This window comes from Podarcis melisellensis (genome assembly GCF_964234715.1).
Source record: "Podarcis melisellensis genome assembly, chromosome: 2".
Classification (NCBI taxonomy): Eukaryota; Metazoa; Chordata; class Lepidosauria; order Squamata; family Lacertidae; genus Podarcis; species Podarcis melisellensis.
The window spans coordinates 106,888,047-106,909,084 of record NC_138529.1 but is presented as its reverse complement, the minus strand read 5'-3'; the positions used below and the strand labels follow the sequence as shown (position 1 = coordinate 106,909,084).

Sequence of the window (21,038 nt, the reverse complement as noted above, 5' to 3'; positions counted from 1 at the left end):
TTACTTATTTATTTAGTAGAGCATTTATAAACAAACATATATGGCAGAGTGATGTGATACTGAGCAGAGTTTGCCCGGTAAGGCATTAACTGTCCTTCTCAAATGCACAGTGGCTATTATCTTCCAGAGGGTGGTCACATTCAGTCTCCAGCAAGAGTTCAGGTTCAATGCAAGAGTCAAGTTAAAAATATACCTTCCCCCCCAAACCGGAAGTGTTTTTGCTTGGGTTGATGGGAGAAGAGATTACAAAAGCAGACCAAAGACTATTTATGTATGCCACCACTGCAGCAAGAATTCTTTTAGCCCAAAGATGGAAATCACAAGAATTACCATTGATCAGGGAGTGGCAGATGAAGATGATGGACTATGCGGAGTTAGCCAAACTGACTGTGAGGATCTGGAACCAAGGCGATCCGAAATTCCAGAGAGATTGGAGTAAATTGTGAAGACACTAGCAGGATTAATATGAATCCTGCAACATAATATAAAAATAGTATCTGACAATGGATAATAGAAGGACTTGAGATGTACTGAAGGACAGAAACTGACAGCAGAAATGTGTATATAATTTATCAGGAAATTAGAAACCAGTTGAAGGGAGGGAGGAGGTTACGAGCTCGGCGGAGCAAATGTTTTAGAAATGGCTATTATAATGTTCTTATATTTTATATTTTTATTTTATTAATGAAAATAATAAAAAATATATGGAAAAAACGAGAGTCAAGGTTCCTGGCAGACCCAGGAAGTTCAGGAAAGGGACTTACACACACAGTCAAGGTGCGTATAAAATATTCATTTGAAGCACATTCAAAGCACATTTCTTCCCTCAAACAATTCTGGGCACTGCAGTAAAGCCCTCCTAGTGTTGCAATTCTAGGCTTGCCATACGTCAGGAAAATTCCTGACATGTCCTAGTTTTCGGGTTTAAAAAATGGCATCAGATGGGCAAATCAGTGGTAACAGCTCAAAAAGCTGTTAGGAACTCCCAGGTGTCATGAATTTTACTTTTTGAAGTTTGGCAACCCTAGCTGGAGCTCCCTCTTGCAACGCACCCCAGTTGCTATTGCAACATCTCTGCTGCCACCTGCTGGTTGGAGTTCCTTGCTAAGCTGCCATCAAATTATGGATCTAGAAGGACCTTACTCATTGGTTGCATCCCCAAACTGACTGTGAGAAAAGCCTGACGGGAGAGGCTGCCATAGGCGCATCTAGATTAGAATCTATTTGTGTATTAATCCCTATTTACTTAATCTGTTGCTGATCCACTAGTTGTTAGTTGAATAAATCCCATTGCCTGCACATGCCTTAGGAATGGGTGTATATTCTTGGAAAGCTGCTTTTCAAAAATCCAAATTGGAGTTCCAGGTTGCTCTTTCCCTGTATTTGTGGACATTTGTATCACTCCATGGCCAAAGGACAGAAGGATCGAAATAACTTTGGGCTGAATCCTTTTAAGTTCTACTCAGAGTGGACACACGGAAATCAATGGTCCTATCATAGTCATGTCCTTTAATTGTGGTGGATCTCCTCTGAGTATGACTTATTTTGGAGGCAGCCCTTTGTCTTTCCCCCTGCACCTTCCCCCAATTTATGTAAAAGCAAAGTCTCTCTGACCCCTGACATACAATCGGATCCTGCCAAGATGTAGCCTCCTCCCACTGGGTGAGCAAAGCCAGTTGGTCATTGACTTTTGCTTACGTACAGATGGGCAGATGCTACCACGCCCAGGTGTTTTTCATAAGAGTCTCTGGATCCTCAGCAGTACCTAACTTTCCTCTTCAGAGTGAGTTGCAGGGGATACTGAGGAGCAGCAGAACCCCATCAGGGTGAGTCTGTAAGGAACAGAAATGTGATGTGTGTTGGCTATGGGGGATAACTCAGAACATTACCCAAAACTGGAACCACAGCAACTATAGATCACAAATCAGAGTGTCTCTTAAAATGGATGAGAATGGGGAAATGTTCTCTGTAGAACAGGTAAACGATCTGCCATAGGAAAGGAAATCAGAAACTTGTCTTCTAGCAGTGTCAATGTTGTTGCTGTTTTTACCTTTTTTGGGGTTGGGTTTGTCTTTGGTGATTTCAATGATAACCCCTTCTGTCAAACAGTGCAACAATAGATCTGGAGAAACCTTATTTGTGGAATAGCTAAAGTACAGTTTGGAGATGCTTTGAGTACCAGGTGTTGATTCCCCAGGAGATTTGAGCAAGTTGAAGATACTTCTCAATGTCTCCATTTAAGGTGTACTGTAGCTGTTAGGACAGATGTGCATGATCGAGAGATGTGATATACCCAGTTACCTGTTGCAATCATAATTTAGAGGAACCAAAACTTCTGTTAAATAAAATAGGAATTAATAACCATTGATTTAATGGTACAGGGACTAGAAACTATCAAAATACCAGGAAAAACTGGACAGTGTCCCCTGGCACCTTAAAGAGTTTTTATTGTGGTATATGTTCTTTTGTAGGAAGGGACATACAAAAAGCAGATTTGTTTGATACTGACCCTTCCATTTCGGTTTCTTCTTGTATTCAGGCTTGGTTGCATTATTCAAATGTCCCATATTCTAATGTTTCCCACCCCACCCTTATTTCTGATTCGTTCAGCTGCAGCCGCTATGTGTTGTTTCTGGACTTCACCCTCCTCCTTGTGCCTCCTCCTCTTCCTCCTGGCTTCCAGCTCTGCCTCTGAAGATGATACTGTGGTGGTCACCAGCAGTGGTCCCATTAAAGGCAAAATACTCCCAGCTGGCTCTGGCTCTGTGACCGCCTACCTGGGCATCCCCTATGCTGAGCCCCCCATAGGCAAACTGCGTTTCCAGAAGCCGGTTCCACATCAGCCGTGGAGCCAGGTCTTGGAGGCCACCAGCTTTGGCAACTCTTGCCTTCAGGTAAACATTGAAAAAATGCCCTTTGCAGAGCTATTTGCTGCTAACACACCACTTTCAGAGGACTGCCTCTTCCTCAACATCTGGGTGCCCCACCCACGGCCAGTCACACCAGTGCCCATCCTCCTTTGGATCTATGGCGGGGGTTTTATCATTGGCACAGCCTCTTTGGATATGTACAATGGGGCCTTGTTAGCAGCTACAGAGAATGTCATTGTGGCCTCCATGAATTACCGTGTGGGGACCCTAGGTTTCCTGTACATGCCGCCAGATGCCCCAGGAAACGTTGGCTTGTGGGACCAACATCTGGCTCTGAAGTGGGTGAGTGAGAACGCAGCTGTGTTTGGCGGTGATGCAACCCGGATAACTCTCTTTGGCGAAAGTGCTGGAGGAGCCGCAGTTGGTTTCCACCTGCTTTCACCGGCCAGCCAACCCCTTTTTGCCCGTGCTGTGCTTCAGAGTGGAGTTCCCAATGCCCCCTGGAGTTGGAAGAATCCTGAAAATGCCCTAAGAGATTCAGCAATGGTGAGTGGCCTTGTGTGCCCTAAAGCTAACCACAGTGCTATGGTAAGTTGCCTACAGGGCTTGGAAATGAACAGCAAAATGTTTGATGCCTTGCAAACTTTCTTCTCATTGACAACGGATGGGGAGTTCCTCCCAGATGATCCCCCAAAGCTGCTGGAGAGTGGCCTTGTTCACGGCAAACCCATTCTCACTGGCGTCACTGCTGATGAAGGGTCAACTATGGTATTTTTTATGTTTCCTAACATGACATTGAAGGATGCAATACTGACCCGGGAGCAGGCCCTTATAGCAGTCAATGGAACTTTCAAAGGAGGAACCAAACAAAATGTTGACCAGGATGTGCTACAGAAGTACACTGAAGGTAGCCATGGGTCAGAACAATATCGTTTGGCCATGAGTCATTATATGGGAGATTACTTCTTTGTGTGCCCTCTGCTTGAGTTTGCTGAGAAGGTGGGGAAAGATAAGAACCAAGTTTATGTTTACTCCTTCGACCACCGCAATCCTGACTCTATTTGGCCTGAATGGGCGGGGACACCTCATGGAGCTGAGGTACCTTACTTGTTTGGAAGCGTGGAATTAGTGTTGCAAACAAACCGGTCGGAGGTGAAGGCCGCCGAAGCCGAATTGAGCCGCCAAGTGATGCGATATTGGGCAGAATTTGCCAGAAGCGGGTAAGGCATTAATCAAACACTTTCGGATCATCTGTGTCATTGATGACACCTTTGTGCAGGTTGTGAATATGGTTCAGCTTGAATGTTGTGGGTTGTCCACCTCCCAGCATGTTTCCTTTGCTAAAAGGCTTCCATTTTGTAGAAGACGGGTGGGATTCTCTCTGTCCAGTCATTGGGCGTCTCCCTCCCCAGTGCACCCCTCTCACCTGCTGGGATCTGTGTCATCCCTGAGGGCTTTTCCCAGACTGGAATATATCCTTAAAGTGAGGTAATATTTCTTGCATGCCTTGATGGAGAGATTGATGTTTTCATAGCAGGAATGTAGCCCATTGTACAAGGCAAGAGTCACATCCATTGACCGGCCCACTTTTGGCTCCCTAAAGCTTATGTATGAGGTAATTTGGCCCCTGCTCTGAAAGGCATTCTCCACCTCTACTGTAGTTATCATGGACAATGCCTGACTGTACCTGTGAGTAAGCTTCTACCACAGCATGTGTGATCCTGGGTTGGAGGGCACCATTTTGAGAAACACAGTCATATTTCCTAAAGCGAATCTGTTGCCCATATACAGGACTGCTGTCAGCAACTGGAATCCTTGCACAGCTGCCCACTTCTGATGTCGGCTATGGGGCAACTTTTATTTGTGCCACAGCACTCCCAGCAGCACTGGGAGCAAGGTTTAGACAGCATTTAAATTCTGGTGTGGCTTATCTGTTTATTACATTATACAACACTGGAAGCTTCACCCTGCAAACCAATCTGAGGCTGAGATATGGCTCTGATTTCTTTGTTTCCTCTACAGGAATCCCACTGGGTCCATGGGAGATGAGGCACAGTGGCCTGTCTACAACGCGGCAGAGCAGAAGTTCTTCCACATTGGCACAGATGTGGCAGCCCAGCTCAAACAGATGTCACCTAGTCCACAATGCGATTTCCTGAGCTCCTTGCATTCTAAGGCCACACAAACAGGTGTGATCAGGACCCTTTTAGGAAAGGAACCATATGCAGTTCCCAGCTCTGGATTAGAATCACAGAACAGAATCAGAGAATTGTAGAGTTGGAACAAACCCCAAGGATCATTTAGTGCAAGCCCCTGCAATACAGGAATAGGCAGGTGGCTCATGAGGGGATAAGACCCGTGGCCTTGGCGTGATCAAAACCATGCTCCTATTGCAACCACTAAGAGAAGGGATATCACTGAAAGTAGGCAATACTTCTGTGAGGGCTGCACAAAGAGGTGACATTGTGGGGTATATGTTCTGGGCCCACACCCCAGGAGAGGGACCATGGACAGGATCCCTCCTCACATGCTTCTCTTCTTCACCGTTGCAACCTGCTTGTACACCTGCCTGTCACCCTGGCTCAGACAAGGGGTGGGTGGGTGAAAAGGCAAAGCAGTGGATGTCCCTGTGTGCTTGTATCTCCATCTGGCAAACAAGCCAGATGGTAGCAATGAGGAGAAAGGTGAATAATACCAGCCGGTGAAAATGCCAGGGTGGCAGTTGACTCGGTAAGAGAAGGGGCCTCATGACGTGTGCTTTGTTCAAGGGCCCTCCAAAACTTGGAAACAGCGCTATCTTCTGTGAGCCCAGAATGTTCTAGAACAAGGCCCAAATATGTCCCTTTCTAAGAAAGAGTTGCCTCAGCATACCAGGCATCAGTGCTGAAAACGGATCATCATCTAGCTGTTCTTTCTCACATCACGGCCCTGTTCAGTTCTCCTCACGGCCACTTCAAGAAATTGAGGACAGTTTTCTTTTATCAAAGGTTCTCCACAAACTCCCCACAGCACTATTACTCCCTCAGTACTCCAAGGTTCCTCTTCTCCTCTCCCCTCACTGGCTTAACCACCCTCCAAAGGTCATTCTCCCAACACCCCAAATCCCTTAGCAACAGGTGCCAAGGCTGCCACAAACCCTCAGCCTTCACTTGCTTACAATTCAATTCCTTTCCTTGTTTTCCCAGGCAACCGGCCTAATGAAACATATTAAAACAGCAAGAACATTAAACAACCTAACAAAACGACGCAAATAGATAAATTATCTTCCACACATATTTTCATGAGTCCTTTTCCACCTAAATTGCCGGCAGCTGCAGGAATGTGAGGAACTGAATTTAAGAATGAAGAAATGAGAAACAGGGAGAACCAAAATTGGCAGATCTGTCTATCTTTAGTGGCTACTGGTCAGGGATGATCACCACAGGTCAACATCATCTGGAGGGCCACAGGTTCCCCAACCTCTGCTTTTTAAAAAAGGCCTCATCAGTTCCCACAGCATTCTGGTACAGGAGCCATGATGGCTGTGGAAAAAGAAACCTTGTTATTGTCATTGTAGGAGTAGCAGCAATGGTTTTTTTTTTTAAAGATAAATTGGTAAAGTGAGGGGGGAAAGGAACACCTGTTCCCCTCAGCCACCTCTGACAGCTTTGCCCCTGAAGCAGCCCCATCTTTAGTGGGGCATGAAGGGTACCATATAAATGTGGGGAGGTGGATTCTGCTTTTGCTTAAAAACAAGTCAGGAGACTGAGCAATCATCTGCATGGATAGTTGTTTGACATTCTGCTTATCAGTTTTCCCCCTCTGTCCCACCTTTGTCTTTCACAGAAAAATCTCCCGAAGTTCCTGCTTCGTCTACTTTGGAGAAAGATGTCAACAGTGCGACCGAAACTTAGAAAGGCAGAAAAGGAAATATCTTGCAGCAAGTGAAAAGGGAAGCTCTGAAATGGGGAAAATCATGCCTTAGAAACAGTTTCAGCTAGGCCTGCTCCTTAACACAACTATTCACAACGCACCTGTCAGAGCTGCCCAAGGTCCCAGCTCACAGAGGACCAACGCCAGTTCTTGTTATATACAAAAGTCTTTATTAAGGTTCAGTTTCGATTCCAAAGCCGCGGCGCGCAGCTCTACGTCTCAACCCTAGACCGCTGAAGCTCCGTCTGAATCTCCTCCCCCCAGACACCAGTTCAAGACCCTAGCCTTGCTCCACCTCCTCCTTTGCTCCTTTCTCCTCTGGGTCCTTCTGCCCGCTGGGGTGTTGCCCTTTCTGGACTCTTCTGACGCTGAGTCCCCGGATTCTTCCCCCTGCCTCCGGCGTGCTTTAGGACCTGGCTCCCAGTCTGCGCTCCCGGCTGTCCCGCGCGCCTGTGCATTTGAACTTGGCGCGCGCTCCCAGCCGGTAACCTTCCTCCTGACCGTTACACTGCTCCTTTCACTGCTCCCTCCTTCGGGGGGGGGGGGCTAACTGGATCTGACTTCCCCTCTATTCCCTCACTCAGCGACAGGGGCGTGGTCAGCCCTGACTCATCCTCTCTTTCCCCTGGAGGGGAAGCCGGTCCTGACACCTGGGACTCTTCCCCCCCGCTACGCTCTGGTGGGGAACTTGGTCCCGATCTCCAGCTGCTGCTCTGGGAGTCACTGCTGGTTCCTTGCTTCTGGTGCCTCCCTCCCGGGAACCCCCTTGCTCTGGCTATCGGTGCCCCCTTCTGGGAATCTTCCGAATCACTGGACAGACTCATGGAATCTCTTGCCCCACTGTCTTCCTCACCTACGCTGCCCTCGGATTGTTCCCCTTCGCTCTCTGCTTCCTCCTTCCCCTGTGCCTCCGCTCCTGAACCCCTGACATCACCTGTTCATTGGGACAAACCTGACTGAAGAAAAAAATTAATGGTGTGATAGGCAGTTGATGAAAATGTAAATCCCGCTCAGGCATTTGGTACTCTGGGCAACTGAGTGCGTGAATGGGATCTGCAGAAGACATGGGCTCATTTAGGGTTTCCATCCCCAAGGAGGGAGTCACCTGCATAGAATAATAGAATCAGAGGTGGGAGGAGCCCAAGGGTCATCTAGTCCAACCCTCTGCAACGCAGGAGTCTCAGCTAAAGCATCCATGGCAGATGGCCTATAGGGCTCCTTTATGCTGATGTCAGTCATGCATCCCCTAGGCAGCATGGCCTAGCCTGTGCATTCTGGAGAGGCTCTTCAAATGTTCAGTATAAACAGGTAGCGAGTGCTTGAGTGGGACTGAAACGGAAAGGAATGAAGTGAGTACAGCCTCATTCTCTCAGAGGGCAGCCGGGTTACCCCTTTGTCATCGTTCACATCCATAGGTTTTTCCAACCACCACAAGAAGATATCAAGATTAGGGATCCTTGAAGCTTTTGTTCCATCTGAATTTTTCACTGAATCAACCTGAAAAAAATATGCAGATCAGAACACAGGCAGACTTTGGTTTTCACAGTTCACTAAATACTGCATACTGGGTTTCAGCTCAGATACATACCAAAATGCATATTAAAAAGGGATGTGCTTAGTTGAAATGTGTAGATAAAGGCAGACTTTGTGAGGAAATATAAACGTTCGAAAATAATGCAAGTGTTCGGTGTTTTATTGTTGCTGTTGTTGTTGTTAAAAGGAATGACAGGAATGATAGCTAAATCTATGCAGGTCTTTCCAAGAAGCGAGGTTCCCAGATGTGCTGGAAGTGTAAAATATTTGGCAGCTGAGCTATTGTGTGACACACTCACTTTGCCATTAATGTTCCTTTGGCCTCTAATTAACCTCCCCATTTAATAATAATAATAATAATAATAATAATAATATTTATACCCCACCCATCTGGCTGGGCCACTCTGGGCAGCTTCCAACAAAATATTAAAATGCAGTAATGCAACAAACATTACAAGCTTCCCTAAGCAGGGCTGCCTTCAGATGTCTTCTAAAAGTCTGGTAGTTCTTGTTCTCTTTGACATCTGATGGGAGGGCGTTCCATAGGATGGGTGCCACTACTGAGAAGGCCCTCTGCCTGGTTCCCTATAACTTGGCTTCTCACAGTGAAGGAACTGTCAGAAGGCCCTCGGCGCTGGACCTCAGTGTCTGGGCAGAATCATGGGGGTGGAGACGCTCCATCAGGTATACTGGGCCAAGCCATTTAGGGCTTTAAAGATCAGTACCAACACTTTGAATTGTGCTCAGAAATGTACTGGGAGCCAATGTAGGTCTTTCAAGACCGGTGTTATGTGGTCTTGGCGGCTGCTCCCAGTCACCAGTCTAGCTGCTGCATTCTGGATTAGTTGTAGTTTCTGGGTCACCTTCAAAGATAGCTCCACATAGAGCACATTGCAGTAGTCCAAGCGAGAGGCAACCAGAGCATGCACCACTCTGGCAAGGTAGTCTGTGGGCAGGTAGGGTCTCAGCCTGCGTACCAGATGGAGCTGGTAAACAGGGCTGCCTTGGACACAGAATTGACCTGCGCCTCCATGGACAGCTGCGAGTCCAAAATGACTCTCAGGCCGCACACCTGGTCCTTAAGGGGCACAATTACCCCATTCAGGACCATGGAGTCCTCCAAACCTGTCTGCCTCCTATCCTCCAAAAACAGTACTTCTGTCTTGTCAGGATTCAGCCTCAATCTGTTAGCCGCCATCCATCCTCCAACAGCCTCCAGACACTCACACAGGACCTTCACCACCTTCACTGGTTCTGATTTGAAAGAGAGGTAGAGCTGCGTATCATCCGCATATTGATGGACACCCAGCCCAACCCCCCTGATGATCTCTCCCAGCGGCTGCATGTAGATGTTGAAAAGCTTGGGGAAAGGACAGAACCATGAGGTACCCCACAGGGGTCTGAACACTCACCCCCCCCCCCAGTTTCTGAACACAGCCCAGGAGGAAGGAGTGGAACCACTGTATAACAGTGCCCCCAGCCCCTCTAGACAGTCCAGAAGGATGTTATGGTATCAAATGCTGCTGACAGATCCAGCAGAACTAGGAATGACCGCTCCCCGCTTAAAACGGGGTGACGCCCTTTGCGTGGACGCGTGCAGCCCCTAGATCTGGAGCGGCTCCAACAGCATAGGCTTGGCTTTGCCTTCCCTCAGGTGGGATACCTGGAGGTCTCCGCCTACCTCAGTCAGTTGTCCAATTCCACCTGGGGGAAGCGTTGCCAAGGAGACCAGGCCAGGTAGGGGAGGGATTACCTGCCCACACAATAGAGGGAGGATCTTACCTGGGAATTCTCACTTGGCTCCAGAGCTTCTCCCACCCTACCCACCCTCAGTTAATGTCTTATTTTGCAGGTTAACTTTTCCTCACAGGTTTTGCAGGTTAACTTTTCTTCACAGGTATGCGGGCGCTGCTACGTTAAGGTCGCTGTTAAAGGGCCAGAAAGGAATTTCCCTGCATTGGCAGGTTTCGCCTTTCCCGTAGCAAAACGTCACAACTTTGGCGGTATCAGGCCTTGGGCGGAATCCTTTTGTCCATCTTCCTCTTTGCAGCGGCGATACCAGGGTTCCCCATTAAAGGGGTTTTCTGAAGGGAGGCTTTGACCATACGCCGAAAGGTCGTCATTGCTCTCCCCTGCGGCGGCGGCGTTACAGGGGCGGCTATCTCTGCTTGAACATATGTTCTCCAGAGCCGGCCCCCCCCCACTGGATAACCCTGATGCTCCCTAGGTCCCCGGCTGGGGACTGGGGAGGGAGAACGCCCAATGCCTGAGCCAAGGTCTACCCACATTTGAAATTTCATAAAGTTGTGGCCAATTTAATCCCATAGCACGTTGTCTTGAGTCGTTATTACACATGACGGGGGGACCGTGCGGGATCTGGAGACTCCGCCTGTCCACGCAAACAGCTCTCACCTTTGTCCCTAGCTCGCCAGAGATCATCAACCAGTGCGACCAAGGCAGTTTCAGTCCCATGATGAGGCCTGAATCCCGACTGGAAGGGATCCAAATGGTCTGCTTCTTCCAGGCGTGCCTGGAGTTGTTCAGCAACCACTCGCTCAATCACCTTGCCCAAGAATGGAAGATTTGAGACTGGATGATGATTGGCCATATTGGCCGCATCTAAAGATGGTTTTTTAAGAAGCGGTTTGATAATCACCTCTTCCAGCGGGTCTGGGAAGGCTCCCTCGCAGAGAGAAGTATTCACCAACCCACGAAGCCCATCGCCCAGCCCTTCCCGGCTAGCTTTTATTAGCCAGGATAGGTAAGGATCAAGGAGACAGGTGGTTGGTTTCACTTGTCCAAGCAGCCAGTCCACATCCTCGGGGGTAACAGATTGGAACTGATCCCATGCAACTTAACTTACATGATCTATATTTTAAATAGCATGGAAAGAGTTTACCAGCCACATTCTTTTTTAAAATTGAAAGGTTTTCTCAGCAGCATTAAAACTAAAGAAATCCTAGTGACAATCTCCACCATCTCCGGGTAAGTGACCTACTGGTTAACCAGTGTATCAGTAGAACCAGGCTACTCAGTGCTTATGCTGGAACAGAGACCCAGTAGATGTTCCTATCTTGTTGGACTACATTTGCTATTATCTCTACCCATTCTCTTCTGGTGGGAGTTGCAGCTGAACAATAGATGGAGGGCCACAGGATCTTGAGCCCTGGCTTCATACAACCAGAGGGAGAAAGCTCAGATTCATTACAGGTATAGTTGTAAATCTGTATAGAAAAGAATAAACCTCATAGGGTGGTGGAAGCATAAAGCACAGGAAAAAAAGTAGGGATAAAACTAGGTTTGAACCCAACATGCCTCAAACACTGACAGGTTGGAAAGAGTTGCATGCCAACGGGATTGCAGTACTTATACAGTATTCAGCTTCCTTGGAACGATGGACAGCGGAGACGGTGGTGCTTTTATGAATAAATATCATTGCCTGTAATGATATCTTAGGAATGGTTGCATATTGTTCGAAAGCTGCTACTTAAAAATCCAAAATGCAGTTCCAGGTTTCTTAAATGAGGGGTTGTTGTGGTTCCTACCCAGAAGACAATATAAGAAGAATAACCCCTATGAGCCAAGCCCTCTTGTAGTCCCATGCTGTCCAACCGGTACCTCACTTTTTCACCTGCAAAAAGATTGGGAAGGTGAGTAAAAGGAGAGAAGCAAGAACAGATGGGATTACAGAAGAAGAAGAAGAAGAGTAGTTTGGATTTGATATCCTACCTTTCACTCCCCTTCAGGAGTCTCAAAGTGGCTAACATTCTCCTTTCCCTTCCTCCCTCACAGCAAACACTCTGTGAGGTGAGTGAGGCTGAGAGACTTCAGAGAAGTGTGACTGGCCCAAGGTCACCCAGCAGCTGCATGTGGAGGAGCGGAGACGCGAACCCGGTTCCCCAGATTACGAGACTACCGCTCTTAACCACTACACCACCACACTGGTTTTCACTTAAGCACTGCATCTTGTTCTGAGAGCCAGGCTACTGGTTGGTTGTATTTGTGGACATTGGTATTACTCCGTTGCCAAAGGACAGGAGGATGGCAATAACTTTGGGCTGAATCCTTTTAAGTTCTACTCAGAGTGGACACACACAAATCAATGGTCCTATAATAGTCATGTCCTTTAATTGTGGTGGATCTCCTCTGAGTATGACTTATTTTGGAGGCAGCCCTTTGTCTTTCCCCCTGCACCTTGTCCCAATTTATGTAAAAGCAAGGTCTCTCTGACCCCTGGCCTACATTCTGATGCTGCCAAGGTGAAGCCTCCTCCCACTGGGTGAGCAAAGCCAGTTGGTCATTGACTTTTGCTTACGTACAGATGGGCAGATGCTCCCACACCCAGGTGTTTTTCATAAGAGTCTCTGGATCCTCAGCAGTACCTAACTTTCCTCTTCAGAGTGAGCTGCAGGGGATACTGAGGAGCAGCAGAACGCCATCAGGGTAAGTCTGTAAGGAACAGAAATGCGATGTGAGCTGGCCATGGGGGATAACTCAGAAAATTACCAAATTGGAGGCACAGCAACTCTAGACCACAAATCAGAGTGCCTCTAAAAATGAATGAGAAAGGGAGAATAGGTAGAAGATCTGCCATAGGAATGAAAATCAGAAACTTGAGTTCTAGCAGTGTCAGAATATATATATATATATATATATATGCAGGTTTTGGTGTCCTCGGGTGTCTTCCCGTGTAAAAGTTGGGGTGTCTAGGCGACGTTTCGACGAGGTCTCACTCGTCATCTTCAGGCTGGTGCTTTCGGCTTCTTGTTACTGGAACAGAGCAGGATCTCAGTGTTTGAGTTCCTATAAATACTGTTGAGGGGGTGTGGTGTATAGCCTCCAATGTTCTGGGCAGAGAGGAAGTTCCCTGACGAGTGAGACCTCGTCGAAACGTCGCCTAGACACCCCAACTTTTACACGGGAAGACACCCGAGGACACCAAAACCTGCATTCCTGTACCCGTGAAAATCTACGAAAGCATATATATATATATATATATATATATATATATATATATATATATAGTGTGTGTGTGTGTGTGTGTGTGTGTACCCACCTACCCACCTATACCCCTTTTTGTGGGAGGTTTGGAGGTCTTTGGAGATTTGTTTTGTTTTAAAATGAATATTTATAAGCATTTTCAAAACAAAACAAAACATATAACAACAAAAACAAAAATAAACAAAAAAATACAAAAATACAAAACTTTAAAAAAAACAATTAAAAACACCTGAAAGTTCAAATACTTATTTTCATTTAACTTGTTTCTCAGACCTCCTCACACCTCCACTTCTTGTATTCCAATTTAAATTATTAGCTCAGCAAATCCTTAATTACTTCTCTATTTTAACTTAATTTAATTTATTCTAACATGTTATTATTTTACTTTTCTTCTTTCTTCCATTTCCTCAATTTATATTTACAAACCTTATTTTCATTTAATTTAGACCATTTTAAAAAAATCAATTTTAACTTATCCAAATTTACACATCAATATTTATACCTCATTATTTTTTCTTAAACATTTTTCCTAAAGTCGACCAAAATTTCCCTTCCACGTCTTTCCCAATTTCCATACCAATAACAAAGCAAAGTAAAAATAAAACAAACTATATTTATATACCCTTTGGATTCCCAAACTCCACCCACCCTTTTCCCGGTTTCAGTCCTCAACAAAAATCCATCAGTCTCAATATACTGTTTAGACTGGAGATCTCACGTCCGAGGCTCTGTTCTCTCTTTGGAGATTTGAATGATAACCCCTTCTGCCCATCCATACAGCAGTAGTTGTGGAGAAGCTTCAGTTTGGCGATGCTTTGAGTAACTGGGTGTGGATGCCCCAGCAGTTTGAACAAGAAGGAGACTCTCTTCAATTTCTCCATTTAGGGTGTAGCTGTTAGGACAGATGTGCGTGATCGAGTGATGGCTTGTGTTATTGTATTTATATTTACTGTTTATTTATTTAATAAAAAATATTTTTAAAAACCTGCAAAGTGGTTTACCAAAACAAAAAACCCCAAAAAACACACCACAGCAGTAGATAGAATCAAGAAAAATTAACAATCCTACTTTAAAACATACAAAAGCTAAAATATTAAGATTGAAATAACTTCAACTTCCTAAGCACCCAATCCAATTCCTGTGGAATGCCCTCCCACCAGATGTCTAAGTTTATTCTGAACCACCCTAGTAGGGCAGTAATTGTTCCTTGATAATTTGTCACCCCCTTCAGTGATAGAACCTGGGGTGACCTGCCCCCCTGCCCCCCTTACTACGTTGCTGCCCCATGCCACTCCTATTTCTGATTCTTTTAGCTGCAGCCGCTATGCCTCGTTTCTGGACTTCACCCTCCTCCTTGTGCCTCCTCCTCTTCCTCCTGGCTTCAAGCTCTGCCTCTGAAGACGATACTGTGGTGGTCACCAGCAGCGGTCCTATTAGAGGCAAAAGACTCCCAGCTGGCTCTGGCTCTGTGACCGCCTACCTGGGCATCCCCTATGCTGAGCCCCCCATAGGCAAACTGCGTTTCCAGAAGCCGGTTCCACATCAGCCGTGGAGCCAGGTCTTGGAGGCCACCACCTTTGGCAACTCTTGCCTTCAGTTTAATAACGATTCCTTCCCTGATCGACCCATATGGACTCCAAACACACCACTTTCAGAGGACTGCCTCTTCCTCAACATCTGGGTGCCTCACCCACGGCCAGTCACACCAGTGCCCATCCTTGTATGGATCCATGGTGGGGGTTTTAGCATGAACTCAGCCTCAGCAGATGTCTTAAATGGAGGCTTACTAGCTGCTACAGAGAATGTCATTGTGTGCAACTTGAATTTCCGCATGGGGACCCTGGGTTTCCTGTACCTGCCGCCAGCTGCCCCAGGAAATGTTGCATTGTGGGACCAACATCTGGCTCTGAAGTGGGTGAGTGAGAATGCAGCTGTCTTTGGCGGGGATCCAGCTCGGTTGACTCTCCTTGGCTTAGGTGAAGGAGGAGCTTTAGCAGGTTTCCACCTGCTCTCACCGGCAAGCCAACCCCTTGTTGCCCGTGGTGTGTTTCATACTGGAGTTCCCACTGCCCACTGGGCCTGGAGGAGTCCGGAAAAGGCTGAAAGAGAATCAGTGATGGCGAGTCAGCTCATGGGGTGTCCTAAAACTAACCACAGTGCAATGGTCAGCTGCCTACAGGGGAAGGAAATTGAGAGCCATGCACTTTCTGAACTCTGTGGTATCAGATCAATAACAACGGATGGGGAATTTCTCACCGATGAGCCCCGAAAGCTCCTGGAGAGAGGCATTCAAGGCAAACCCATTCTTACTGGTGTCATGGCTAATGAAGACTCATTCCTGGTATACCTTATGCTTCCTAGTGCTGAAGTAAATGATGGGATCCTGACCTGGGAGCAGCTCCTTGAAGGGGTGCTGGAAACTCTGAAAACAGAAGACATTGCCAGGGCTATAGCCCTCAAATATGCTGAATACTTTCAAGGGCCAGAGCGGTACCGTTTGGCCTTGATTCAGTATTTGGGAGATTATCCCTTTTTATGCCCAGTGATGGAGTTTGCTGCAAAGGCCAGGGAGCTTGGGAGCCCAGTTTATGTTTATTCCTTCAGCCACCGCAGTTCTGGCTTTCCTTGGCCAGAGTGGATAGGGACCCCCCACGGAGCAGAGATCCCCTACTTATTTGGAAACTTGGCAGCGTCATTGCGGAAAGACCCATCGGAGGCAGAGGTGGAATTGAGCCGGCGAGTGATGAGATACTGGGCGGAGTTTGCCAGAAGCGGGTAAGTTATTAACCTTTCTGTGCCAAGAACTAAGTATGCCTGCCCATATATACAGATATGCCCTTTAATACGTTTAATGCCCCTCTCTGATTGACAACTGATTGTTGGGATTTCAAGACTGAAAATATTCTAGGGATGACAACTCGATGCTGACAATCATGTAAGTTCTGGATGCTTCACCCTTAAATCAGTCTGAAGTTGTAATGTGGCAATGATTTCTTTGTTGCCTCTATAGGAATCCCACTGAGTCTGCGCTGAATGAGGAACAGTGGCCCGTCTACAACGCCACAGAGCAGAACATCTTCCACATCACCACAGAGGCGGCCCAGCACAAATGGATGCCACCTGGTCCACGGTGTGCTTTCCTGGCCACTCATCTAGCAAATGCATTAGAAGCAAGTGAGTTCTCTAAAAACTCCATATTGCAGTATTGTTCCTTCAGAGCTCCAAGGTTGCTGCTCCTCTCCCGACGCCTTCACTGGCTTAACCTCTGGGTTTATGAAACATTAAAAATACAGTGAGAATATTAAGCTACCAACTGAACCACATGATATTATCTGCTACACAAATTTTCACGAATATATATATATATATATATGCAGGTTTTGGTGTCCTCGGGTGTCTTCCCGTGTAAAAGTTGGGGTGTCTAGGCGACGTTTCGACGAGGTCTCACTCGTCATCTTCAGGCTGGTGCTTTCGGCTTCTTGTTACTGGAACAGAGCAGGATCTCAGTGTTTGAGTTCCTATAAATACTGTTGAGGGGTGTGGTGTATAGCCTCCAATGTTCTGGGCAGAGAGGAAGTTCCCAGGCTAGTGTGCCTTTTCTTCTTTTGTTCCTTAATTACTTGAGGGATATCTTGAGTGATTTCTTGAGTGATATCCTGAGTACCACTTAGGTGGGTCATTAGGTGTGGATTAGTTGCTAAAGTCTTTGTGTCTTGACCTCTTGAACTTTGTGAAGAGTTTTTCTGAGAAGATGGCTGTACTACACTTAGTTGTGCTCTGGCTTGGCTTCGTGTATAGGGGCGAGCTGTGGTTTTGTGGCCTGTGTCAGCCAGATCTGTGTAGGGATTGCAGGGGGGTGCAGCATCCGGAGGTGCCACCATGGTTTGGCTACTGGATGGTGTCTGTAATTTATCTGTGGAGAGGGTCTGGGTTTGGGTCTGGTGTGGTTGATTGGTGATGGCGTTCTGTGTGCCTCTGGATCTGGTGTCAGTTTTTGTGGGGAGGGCTAATTTCCAGATGTCTGGCAAGCGGGATGTGTCGTCACGCTTGTTCATGTTGTGAGGGTGTTTCTCTATCTCGATGGCTTCCATGATTATTCTCTTGTGGTGATGTTCCATGTTAAAGAGCAATTTGGAATCTGCAAAATTAATTTCGTGTCCTGTTTCTTTCATGTGTTGGAAAAGAGAGGAAGTTTTTTCTTCTTTTTTGACGGCATTCTTGTGTTCTGCGATACGTGCATTTATTCGTCTGTTTGTTTGTCCAATGTACGTGGCTGGGCAGACTTTGCAGGGTATTTCATAGACCCCTTGGTTTTCCAACTGGATTTTATCCTTGGGGTTTCTGAGGATATTGGCTATTTTTTGGTTGGTGCAAAAGGCTGTTTTGATATTGTGTTTATGGAGGATTTTGCTAATTTTATCTGTAGTGCCCTTGATATAAGGAAGGAGGGCCATGCCATTGTTTTCTTCTGTGTCTTGGTTTTTGGGGGGTGTTTCTTTTTGGATTAGCTTCGTAACCCTGTTTTGCTGGTATCCATTGGCAATTAACACATTTGAGAGATTCTGTAACTCAGTTGTCAAGTGGTCTTTGTCAGCCAGGCGTTTGGTTCTGGAGATGAGAGTCTTGGCTACGGAGTTTATTTGTGCAGGGTGGTGGTGTGATTGTGCATGACAAAGACCACTTGACAACTGAGTTACAGAATCTCTCAAATGTGTTAATTGCCAATGGATACCAGCAAAACAGGGTTACGAAGCTAATCCAAAAAGAAACACCCCCCAAAAACCAAGACACAGAAGAAAACAATGGCATGGCCCTCCTTCCTTATATCAAGGGCACTACAGATAAAATTAGCAAAATCCTCCATAAACACAATATCAAAACAGCCTTTTGCACCAACCAAAAAATAGCCAATATCCTCAGAAACCCCAAGGATAAAATCCAGTTGGAAAACCAAGGGGTCTATGAAATACCCTGCAAAGTCTGCCCAGCCACGTACATTGGACAAACAAACAGACGAATAAATGCACGTATCGCAGAACACAAGAATGCCGTCAAAAAAGAAGAAAAAACTTCCTCTCTTTTCCAACACATGAAAGAAACAGGACACGAAATTAATTTTGCAGATTCCAAATTGCTCTTTAACATGGAACATCACCACAAGAGAATAATCATGGAAGCCATCGAGATAGAGAAACACCCTCACAACATGAACAAGCGTGACGACACATCCCGCTTGCCAGACATCTGGAAATTAGCCCTCCCCACAAAAACTGACACCAGATCCAGAGGCACACAGAACGCTATCACCAATCAACCACACCAGACCCAAACCCAGACCCTCTCCACAGATAAATTACAGACACCATCCAGTAGCCAAACCATGGTGGCACCTCCGGATGCTGCACCCCCCTGCAATCCCTACACAGATCTGGCTGACACAGGCCACAAAACCACAGCTCGCCCCTATACACGAAGCCAAGCCAGAGCACAACTAAGTGCAGTACAGCCATCTTCTCAGAAAAACTCTTCACAAAGTTCAAGAGGTCAAGACACAAAGACTTTAGCAACTAATCCACACCTAATGACCCACCTAAGTGGTACTCAGGATATCACTCAAGAAATCACTCAAGATATCCCTCAAGTAATTAAGGAACAAAAGAAGAAAAGGCACACTAGCCTGGGAACTTCCTCTCTGCCCAGAACATTGGAGGCTATACACCACACCCCCTCAACAGTATTTATAGGAACTCAAACACTGAGATCCTGCTCTGTTCCAGTAACAAGAAGCCGAAAGCACCAGCCTGAAGATGACGAGTGAGACCTCGTCGAAACGTCGCCTAGACACCCCAACTTTTACACGGGAAGACACCCGAGGACACCAAAACCTGCATTCCTGTACCCGTGAAAATCTACGAAAGCATATATATATATATATATATATATATCGCCAGTTGTGCAAAAAAATGCAGAGAACTGAAATTAAGAACAGAGAAATGAGAACCTGGGAGAACCAAAATGGGCAGATCTGTTCATCCATAGTGGTTAGTGGTCAAGGATGAGCATTACAGGCCAACAACATCTGGAGGGCCATGTGTTCCCCATCCTCCTTTTTCATTTTTTAAAATTCATCTTTAGTCCCCGCAGCGTTCTGGTACAGGAGACATGATGGCTAGAGCCTGCGGATCAAAAAGCTTTGCTGTCATCAGTGTGGGATTCACCATGAAGAGACATTTTCTTTAAAAAGTGAGCGGAGGAAGGAAATACTTGCTCCCCTCAGCCACCTCAGAGTACTTTGCCCTTGAAAGAGCTTAGGACCCTATCTTCAATGGGGCACAAAGGGTACCATAACAATTCAGAATGGGAGGATTTTGGCCTGTTTTTGCTTTAAAACAGGAAACTAATCAGATCTCCTGCATGAGGAGTGATCTTCTGTTGATCAGTTCTTCCCTCCTACCCTCTCTTTTTTCCATTTGCAGGGAGATCCGAAGAAGGCTGTGTTTCACCCATTCAGGAGAAAGATGTGAAGAATGAGGCCGGAGATAGCGAAAACCATGCCTCAGGAACAGTTTAGCTAGGCCCACACTTTGTTGGATCTGGAGCCATGTACAAAACATAGCATCGCAACAAACCTGAATGAAGGAAGAAATTACTGTGATATGAATTGAATAAAAATGTAAACCCTCTTTAGGCATTTGGTATCTCCAGAATACTTATGTTTCTTCAAGAAAAATGGGGACCTGGAACAATGAGAATCTGGCACAATTTGTATATATGGATATTGACTGCTTGATTGGCAGAAAAACTGAAGGGAATGGTGTGAGGACAGCCTTATTCTATTAGAGGTTAGCTGGATCAACCCCATTGCCTCCCATTTATAGGATTTTAATGCTTCCACAACAACATATTCATAATAGGGGTGCTTGAAACTTCTTTTCCATCTGCATTTTTAAATTGAGCCAATGCTATTGGAAATTATATGCAGATCAGAACACAGGTAACATTTGGTTTTCACAGTACACTAAATACTGCAGTCCAGATCTCAGCTCAAAAACATAACAAAATGCATATAAAACAGATACGTTAAGTCTAAATATGTACAGAACACCAAAACATGTACAAAATGCACATTTCGTGGGAAGGAAACACTTTCAAAAGTAAATCAAATGCTGTGTAGTTTTTAAAGTGATTTTTTTTTTTTACAATTTAGGGTGGGTTGAAGTGATGAACAAAACTTAAGTGAAACATGCAAGACTGGAGAAGAAATCCACTGATATATTCACCCCCAATTCAGTAATCACTGAATTCAGTAATCACAGTAATCACCTTCCCACCAGTGGTTCTCAACCTGTGGGTCCCCAGATGTTGTTGGACTACAACTCCCATCATCCCTGAGCTCTGGCCTTGCTAGCTAGGGGCAATGGGAGTTGTAGTTCAACATCTGGGGACCCACAGAGAAAGGCTGCCATAGATGCTTATGTTTCCTCCTCCCCCAAATCCTTCCTAAGCAATCTGAGACTCTGTCATTGTGCCTGTTTTTGCTCATCCCTCTTCATAACTCTTCTGGTTCTAGGAGAACAGGGGGCGGGAGAGCTGGTCGCAGCAGGAGTGGAAGATACCCTGGCTTCTTCACCAGCCTGACTCTTCTCTACCTATTGCCCCCCCTCCTCTCCAGCTTCTGCTTCTGCCTCTGATTCGGGCTTCCCTCGGCCACAGACTCTTCCT

General features: G+C 46.2%; 2 protein-coding genes across 2 annotated transcripts; both read left to right on the top strand.

The window, feature by feature from the left end:
• Window positions 1-2,610: 2,610 nt before the first annotated feature.
• On the top strand, window positions 2,611-6,833 carry LOC309364684 (cholinesterase-like). Its single transcript, XM_081902447.1, has 3 exons — window positions 2,611-4,090; window positions 4,893-5,059; window positions 6,696-6,833. Exons 1-3 carry the CDS (start codon window positions 2,622-2,624, stop codon window positions 6,761-6,763), a joined length of 1,704 nt encoding a protein of 567 aa, XP_081758573.1. The 5' UTR covers window positions 2,611-2,621; the 3' UTR covers window positions 6,764-6,833.
• A 5,772-nt stretch (window positions 6,834-12,605) lies between these two features.
• On the top strand, window positions 12,606-19,999 carry LOC309364681 (cholinesterase-like). Its single transcript, XM_081902440.1, has 4 exons — window positions 12,606-12,758; window positions 14,630-16,091; window positions 16,327-16,490; window positions 19,793-19,999. Exons 2-4 carry the CDS (start codon window positions 14,641-14,643, stop codon window positions 19,885-19,887), a joined length of 1,710 nt encoding a protein of 569 aa, XP_081758566.1. The 5' UTR covers window positions 12,606-12,758; window positions 14,630-14,640; the 3' UTR covers window positions 19,888-19,999.
• Window positions 20,000-21,038: the final 1,039 nt, after the last annotated feature.